The 8,411-nt window shown below is 45.6% G+C and overlaps 1 protein-coding gene across 1 annotated transcript; it reads right to left on the bottom strand.

Moving 5' to 3' along the window:
• Nucleotides 1-2,343: 2,343 nt before the first annotated feature.
• Kcnj8 (potassium inwardly-rectifying channel, subfamily J, member 8) lies at nt 2,344-8,200 on the bottom strand. Its single transcript, NM_017099.4, has 3 exons — nt 8,087-8,200; nt 6,808-7,243; nt 2,344-3,370 (listed from the first exon to the last, which is right to left on the bottom strand). Exons 2-3 carry the CDS (start codon nt 7,179-7,181, stop codon nt 2,470-2,472), a joined length of 1,275 nt encoding a protein of 424 aa, NP_058795.3. The 5' UTR covers nt 7,182-7,243; nt 8,087-8,200; the 3' UTR covers nt 2,344-2,469.
• Nucleotides 8,201-8,411: the final 211 nt, after the last annotated feature.

Raw genomic sequence — 8,411 nt, forward strand, 5'->3', positions numbered from 1 at the left:
ACATATAAAGGCATACATACATACAGAAAAAGAGGGAGCAAATTTTGTGTGTGTGTGTGTGTGTGTGTGTGTGTGTGCACACGCTCCCATATAGAGGAGATCGAGGACACCCTTGAGTGTGGTTGTTTCTCAGTCACCATCCACCTTGTCCTCAAGACAAGTTCTCTCACTGGCTTGGAGCTCACCAAGTAGGTTGGGCTCTCTGGTCGGTGAGTCAGATATCTGCCTGCTTCACCTCCCAGCACCCTGGGATTACGAGAGTGTGCCACCATGCCTGATGCTTTCTGGTCTTGATCCCAGATTCTCAAGCTCACTACAGAGTAAGCTATCACAGTCTATGACATTCTAGTTGTCTAAAATAAAGGGTATGGTTCTCCAAATCACTAATGCAGTGAATATAGAAGTAGGTCATGGGGTCTTATTAATTCTAAAGGACCTGCAGATTTTTAGAGGTTGTTTTGTGAGCATTTACCCAATGTGACTGTCACTTAATAGCATTCTAAGCCATGACTTGACCCAGAGTGCCCCATCAGACCCCCATCAATGTGATAGTCACTATATCTTTGTTATCCAGCAATGACAAGTGACCAGAGGAACTGCCCATGCTCGGTTTGTAGGACTTTCTCCATCACCGGACTCAGAAATCCTACATCACACCCAGCGTTTCCTACCCCGCAGCCCGTGGCCTTCCAGGAGCATCTGCTTTTCCGACAGAGCAGGCAGTATTGTGCATATCCCTGTGGCCACCGTGCCAGCTGCTTGCTGGGTTTGCTTAGCCACCTTTGGACATAAGCAGGAAAAAACCCTTCCCACAACTGGTTCAGAATCTGCAATTGCTGTTACACTGTTTCATAAAGGAATTTAAGAAAATTCTTAAGTTACTTCTAAAGAAATGTCTCAATATTTCAACAACTGTCAGGCCTACCTAATGTGCACCCTGTGGGAAGCAGGCCTTCCTGGACCAGGAAGAGGGTAGTAGTACAGGGAAACAGTTGCATTCTGGATATATTTACTAGTGACCGGCATAGAAGCTATGAAGAAGACATCAATATGGCTTCCAAACATTGGTGTGAATGGCGGGACAACTGGAGAGAAGACGGGGTGTGTGAGTGGAAACAAAGTATTGTGTGGGCTTTTGTTGCTCATTGGTTTTTATTTTCTTTCTTTCCTTTTCTTTTGGGGGTGGAGTGGTCCAGGCTGGCCTCAGACTTGATATGTAGCTGAGGCTTACCTGAACTTCTGACCTTCCTCGACAACCTCTCAGGCTACGATAACAGGTGCTTCCTCACCACACTTGCTTTATGCTGTGAAACCAAGCCCATGTTTGTTCCATGTTCGCTAAGTACTCCACATGAAGATCAAGCTACTTCTGCTACATATGTGCGTAGGGTGGGGTAGATCATTTATGGTTGGTGCATGGGAACCCCTAGGGGTCAAGGCGAGTTGACTCTACTGGTCTTCTTGTGGGGTCCCTATCCCTTGTGGGTTCCTTCAGTCCCCACCCCAACTCTTCACAAGACTCCCACACCTGAAGCAATGGCTTCAACAGAGACAGTAGTGGGTTTTGAGAACTTTATTAAACAGGCAAGCAGAGCTGCAAGTACCCGTTTGATCTTTGAGTCTAGAGTTCCAAGTCACAGATTTCTTGGGAGCAGTCAACTTAGCCCACCTGGTTAGAATCATGTGTCTTTTAAGGTTAGATTTGAACATATTCCCGATGACCTGTGAGGTCCAATGGCTCATATATGAAATAAATTCAAGCCCCAAACTCTGACTAAAAGGCTACACAACTGCCTAGTTTCCATGTTTTACCACACCACACACTGTGTTAATTCAGGACATCTCTCTACTCTGCCCTTACTTGAGGGCTCAGGAGTTAAGGGGGATGAACCTGGGCTCTGGTAGAAGATCTCATCTCTGCTAAGTGACAGAAGCTCAGACATGCAGGCCAACTGACTCAGACGGCAAAGGCTGCTGGGAAGAAAACAGAGTTTCCAGATGAGAGGAGGATCAGAGAGGAAGGGCTCAGGTTTCTATGGCAACCCAAACTCAGAAAGACAAGCCAAAAAGAATGCTTCAAACCAAAACCCAAATAAACAGAATAGGAAAGGGAAAACTGTGGTTGTCTTTGGCCACAGACCTGAGCAGGGATCTTAGAAGGTGATATCATCTTTATGTGACTCCATGCCTCTAAAAATGTCTAAAAGTGTCGCTGCTGCGGCAGTCTGTGTGAGGAAACAAGTGTGAGCCGCGAGCCCTCTGCTTTGTGTGCTATTGTTTATTTATTCAAGAGGTTTAATTTCTCAAATATGAATATTTTTCAGTGCCTTAAAATACGAATACTGTTGTGTTCCTGCCCTGAATTGGCGACAGGTCCGATACTTCGATCACCAGAACTCAGCAAACTGTCTCAGGATGGTCTGTCAGTCATCGGGACTCAGTGAGTGGCTGTCTAGGGTCGTCCTGCCCTCATGATTCTGATGGGCACTGGTTTCCTTCTGGAGTCATGAATTGCACCTTGGGCACCATGAGGGAAGAGTTATTCCTCCGGATGGAGTTGCTCCTCCTCATGGAGTTGTTTCTTCTCATAGAGTTGCGCTTCCTCAGAGAATTCTGGTGCGACAGTTCACTCTTTTGGAGGGTCTGAATCAAGATGGAAGGTTTCTCGTCCAGCTCCCGGGCACTGCATCTTGGCGCCGCCACTCTCACAGTATTACCAAATTTAGAATAGTCCACAGAGTACACTCCCTCCTCCTCAGTCACAATCGACACGAAGCGGTGTCCCCACTGGATCTCCTCTGCAATGTAGGAGGTCCGCGCTTGCGTGGTGATGCCCGTGGTTTCCACCACGCCCTCGAGAATCACTATGACCTCCAGGTCTTGGTTGACAAGGTCAGTGGCTGAGATATCGTACAGGGGGCTACGCTTATCAATCACATGGCAGATGATCAAAGGGGCCACTAGGAAGATGTTATTGCTCTCGATGGGATTATCCACAGGGATGTCCTGCTGGTGAATAGGCACCACCTCTCCTTCTGGCGTCGTGGTTTTCTTGACCACCTGGATGCGCACCGAGGCGCTAATGATCATGCTTTTCCTCAGGTCACCCACCCGGAACATGAAGCACAGCTTGCCATTACGGACCGCAATTACAGCATGGCGGCTGAAAATCAGCGTCTCTGCCCTTCTGTGGGCCTGGGCCGTCTTCATGAAGATGCAGCCCAACATGACCGCGTTGATGATCAGACCCACAATGTTCTGCAGAATCAAAACCGTGATGGCCAGAGGGCACTCCTCAGTCATCATTCTCCCTCCAAACCCAATGGTCACTTGAACCTCGATGGAGAAGAGAAACGCAGAAGTGAATGACCTGTAAGGAATGATATCAGAAATAACGCCAGGTCAGCGTGGGCGTGGTGGAAAGTGCCCAGGAGGAGCCACGCTTGCTACTACAGCCTAGTGACTTGGGAAAGATTCGTTTTTAATACAAGCACCCTCCCCACTCCTTTCTCCCTCCCTCCTCTCTCCCACAACCTTCTGACATCCTCTCCCTCTCCCTTTCTCTCTTTCTCCCCTCCTCTCTCCTTTTCCATTTGTATGCTTCCTAGATCATATACCATGTGAAGACATTTATAAAAAAAACAACTAAATATAAATTGTAGATATATTTCACATTTACCAAAGCCTAACTTACTTTCTGGAATTTTCTACTAGCTAGTGTTATTTATTACCTACTTGTGTTTGAGAGACTTGAGTTCATATGGAAGCTACTGGGTAATGGCTGAATGTTGTATTATTTGTAGCTTCTGGAATTATAGTCATTATCCAGTAATTGGTTGTCCTGTTTACAAAATCCAGTACAGTGGTAAAACATGGTGTAAAACATGTCATCCAGAAAACATTTGTATTTTAATAAGGAGAGTTGGGTTTTTTTCCATTTGGAGAAGTTTTTATTGATTATCTTGTTTTTCATGTGACCCAAAAACTATGTATACATAATGACTACATCCGTGAGTCCTGTCAGATCTGGCCTGCTGTTCTCAAAGGAGCAAGGGGAAAGAGCTAACTGGTGTCAGGATTTTCTTGGGAAGGTGTTTTCTGGTTGTACATCTCCGCATCTAAGTGAATAGACAAGGGTTTGGAGGGCTCCTGCTGGACTTGAGTGAGTCCTGGGTAATTTTGTTTAATCTCTGGCTGAGAAGAGTCACATTTTGTTGTTAGCAAATTACTCGCCTGGCTGCATACCCAGGACTGCTGGGGCTTCTTCACAGCCGCTATTCCTGACACTCACCCCAGGTCCACACTTCGCTAACTTCATAGGAGAGAAACCATACATTACAGTCTGTCAAAATATTATCTATGAATACCAGGCACAATGAGAAAACCAAACATTTGAATTTGAGCACTCAATACATGCTGCCCTTTGGCAGGAAGCCAGGAGAGTGTGTGAGTCCACACACATCCATCTGCTTTCAAGTGGGGTAGGAAAAGAGCCCTTTATCTCTGTTGTGGCTAAAACAGTCCATGCAAAACTCTAAGAATTGACTTCTGCCCTCCTTACACACCCTGAGATATGTGGCATGGATGGGAAACACACAGACAGTAGAAACAGGCCTCAGAAGAGGGTGCACATCTAACACTGAGTTTAACAATGGTTTGTATGTCAGAGAAGAGTCCCATGTCTGTCCATGGCTTGGGAGATGGTTCCTGAACCGTGTTTTTAATATTGTTTAATTCAATTAACAATTAATCAATTAATTCAATTTCTCTATCCAGAATAAGAACAATATTTTCTGGACACCTGTCTCACAATCTCAAGTGGAAAAAAAAAGCCTTCAATGGAGAAGGGATGAGGGCAGAGCGTCAGCTGAATAATAATGAGGAAAATAACATTGTTTCTATTTTCTGACTCATGTTGCAAAGTCGTCTGCACAAAGGAGAAAATGTGCCACCCTTAAGTGAGAGCAGCCAAGCAACTTTGGAAATACTGCTGGACAGCCACTGAGGAAAAGTTGCTTCCACATTTGATGATTTGCCTGACATTGAATTTATAAAAGAAATGGAAAACAAGCAATTAGAGTTATGTACGTCTTCAAAGTTCTCTAGGAAGACAATAGGCTTTACGTATACTAAGGAGCGTGATCTAAAAGCTAGCACTGTTAGGTTGATGAAGTCACCTTTGCTTCACTGTAGTTTTGACACCATTCCTCACAGCTTAACACCATTAGGAATGCATCTAGGAAATAAATATTCTTCAGAATATCTTCTTTGGATAAGAAGTAACAAGAAGCAGGTTTTAGAAACCAGCGATTGCTATAAAATTCTCTTCCTAGAAAGCATCCTAGAAAGAACAATCTCTTTCAATATTTAAATTTACCAGAAGAGTAAAATTTTCATAAATAGTGATGATAGATCGCCTTGAGTAAAATTAGTTTGTTTTCAAGGTTGCCATGATCATTTTTCCTACTTGCCTTTGTCAGGACCTTTTCCTTTCCTGTTTACTGGAAACTTGTTTGAATGTGAATGCCCTCACCAGCCCTGTCAATGCCAGTAAGTGCAAGAGACACACCATTACAATAACATTAACTTCAAATCTCTCAAACACATTAGAAGCGTTGAAACACAAAGAGGGCTTTGTTCTCTGTGTCCCTGGTTGTCTGCTCACCTGGGCTTCTTATTCACATTGTCACTGAGGCAAAAGCTTGAGGAAAGACAGTCCTATCTGCCCAAGGGTAAAGCCTTAGATCAGTCTAGTACATTGCTCTCTAGCCAAATCTGAGCTGTGTGGTCTCAGGTGACCTCTGTCCTTGACACGCTGACCTGGCAGTTACTTGGCCAAATGGAAGGAGCATAGGTAAGATCATGAGAAACTCAGCTCCTGGCCATGCCATGCTCTGATACTTTTATAGGTTCAGGACCACTGAAAGTCTCGTTCTTATCAGTTTCCCTGGCTGGATGATGTGTCTTCCATCTCTCTGCCTCATGAATCATGTGAATTCGGACTAGGATTCAGAAAACACCCTGGAATTTTTCCCAATGTTATTACGGTTTTATTTTATTTATATCATTTTTTGCAATTGATATAAATTAGGTCCCCACCCAAAGAAACAAATTTAAAAAATTTGCCTTGTTGCAATGTTTGGGGCCTGCCTCATGGGAATACAAAAGAGAGCTGCGAAAACCAAATGCAAGTTAGCGGTCTTTGAAACATCCCTATTTGCAGAAGTCAAGGTTAGGTGACCTAAAAGCTGTCCTGTTCCTATTCTGTGGAAGCTGTGGAAAGATACTTCAATATGCACTCGTGGTTACTCAGCCTCTTTCGTGAAAACCTGCACCGATTCTCACTAAAACCGTCTCTTCTAAAGTTTAGAATAAGCTTTAATTTTTAAAATCTGAAACAATCTGTCAGATATGCTAAAATAACCTTGATAAGAAAAGGCTTATGTTTATTTCAATTATCTTACTTTTAGTGTATTTTAAAGTTAAAAATGCTTTACAGAAAAATATTTCTTGTATTTGCACAATGCTTTTGATTGACTGGAGATATTTTCTGGGGCACACTGGACATCCTTGGAGTGAAAACGAACTGTTTTATTTGGGGGGGTCAAGAATTCTTCGAACCCATGAGGTTAGCACAAAGAAGCAGCCGCACATTCTCAGAAATACCCATAAAACTACATTTACAAAGACTTTAACGTATTAGCCCCAACCCTGCAACCCAGATTTGCTTTTCGTTCCTGAACTGTCCAGTGAAAACCTTTTATTTCACAATTGACCAGCCGCTGTCTCACCCGACTTCATTCTTACCTGACATTGGTCACACAGACGGCAGACTCCAGGCCACTCTTCTCCGTGATGCCTTTCTCCATGTAAGCATAGATGTCCCCGTGGGCGAAGGCCACCAGCCACCACATGATAGCGAAGAGCAGCCAGCTGCAGAGGAAGGACATGGTGAAGATGACCAGCGTGTGACGCCACTTCAGGTCTACCAAGGTGGTGAAGATGTCCTGCAGGAAGCGACCTTGCTCTCGGATGTTCTTGTGAGCCAGGTTGCAGGCTCCGCTCTTGGCGATGAAGCGGGCTTTGGGGAGGCGGTCGCGGATGCGCGGTTTGCGCAGGTTCTCCGCCGCGATGCGGGCCAGCACATACTCCTCCGGGATGATGCTCTTCCTGGCCAGCATCTTCCTTTCAGCATAGCCCGCCTAGGCACCTGCCCTGACTCCTTTCCTCCACAACGCGTCCTCTTAAACCCAGAGAAACAATCATTAAAAACCGTCAATTTCTTTTCCTCATCTCGGGTTCTAGTTCAAAGGGATGCTGCTTTACACACATATTAAATTAAAGATGTGATCAATTCAAACGAGAACCTAGTCATCCCAGAGGAAAACTTTTGATCTGAAACAGAGGAATCAGTCTCTCTCTCTCTCTCTCTCTCTCTCTCTCTCTCTCTCTCTCTCTCTCTCTCTCTCTCTCTCTCTCTCTTTTCTCCAAACCCCCTGCCCCATTATCTCCCTGAGTACTCGTGGAAATAGCCTCAGATACGCAAATCTTAGAGCATTTTCTGTATATACAGAAAGGGTCGAAGAGATTTCTCTTGGGCCTTGGGATTAGGGCAAGGATACCACCTACACAGGCCCCTGAGGGGGAAAAAAAATTAAAGTCAGCTGAATTCGCCATGTAATTGCTAAACTTTTTAGATAAAGTGGCAAGGTTAAAAGTAAAGAAGGAAGGATTCTTATTTTAGTTGCAGCAAAGACACTGCTTCGTGCTCATTAAAAAATATTAACTGCAATTAACAAGGTACCAAACAATGCATTTCCGAACTTGAAAATGATTGATTTTAAGTTGGAAGGATTTACGAGATGCGTTTTAAAAGGCGTCCTCCCCTCCCCTTCTGTCCCCTCCCTCTGGACAAATCATACTATATACTGGAAACTAATTTGCGACACGGGGATCAGAGGCACTGCTGAGCGCGGCAGTGGAGTGGCAGGGCTTGATCAGGGCTGAGTACACCTTGGCTGTTTGGCTTTTGGCTAGGCTGTAGCCGGCTTCCCTTGCTGTCCCCGGGAGGCGCGATGCAACTTACAGACTCAGGGTTGCGCGCCCGGCGGCGGCTGGAGCTCCGCACAGGGCGGACAGGTCCCTAGCTCTCGCATCCCGGGAGCAGGGGCCTCCCGAAGTGCATATCCGGGGGATGTCGGTCCTCCAGAACTGAGTTAGGACTCTAGAGGCTGCGATCCACAGTGCATGCGGGGAGGAGGGCTGGAGGAAGAGGGATGGGTTTGGCTTTTCCCCTCCTGCTGCTGGGCCACTGGGAGGGCGGGGTAGGAGCTGGGCGTAGTGATGCTAGTGGCTGTGCTCCGTTAGTTCCTCAGCGGCCTCGCTAGGGCCGGACCGCCGAGCGAGCGAGC

The sequence above is a fragment of the Rattus norvegicus genome, chromosome 4 (assembly GCF_036323735.1).
Source record: "Rattus norvegicus strain BN/NHsdMcwi chromosome 4, GRCr8, whole genome shotgun sequence".
In the NCBI taxonomy this organism is placed as follows: Eukaryota; Metazoa; Chordata; class Mammalia; order Rodentia; family Muridae; genus Rattus; species Rattus norvegicus.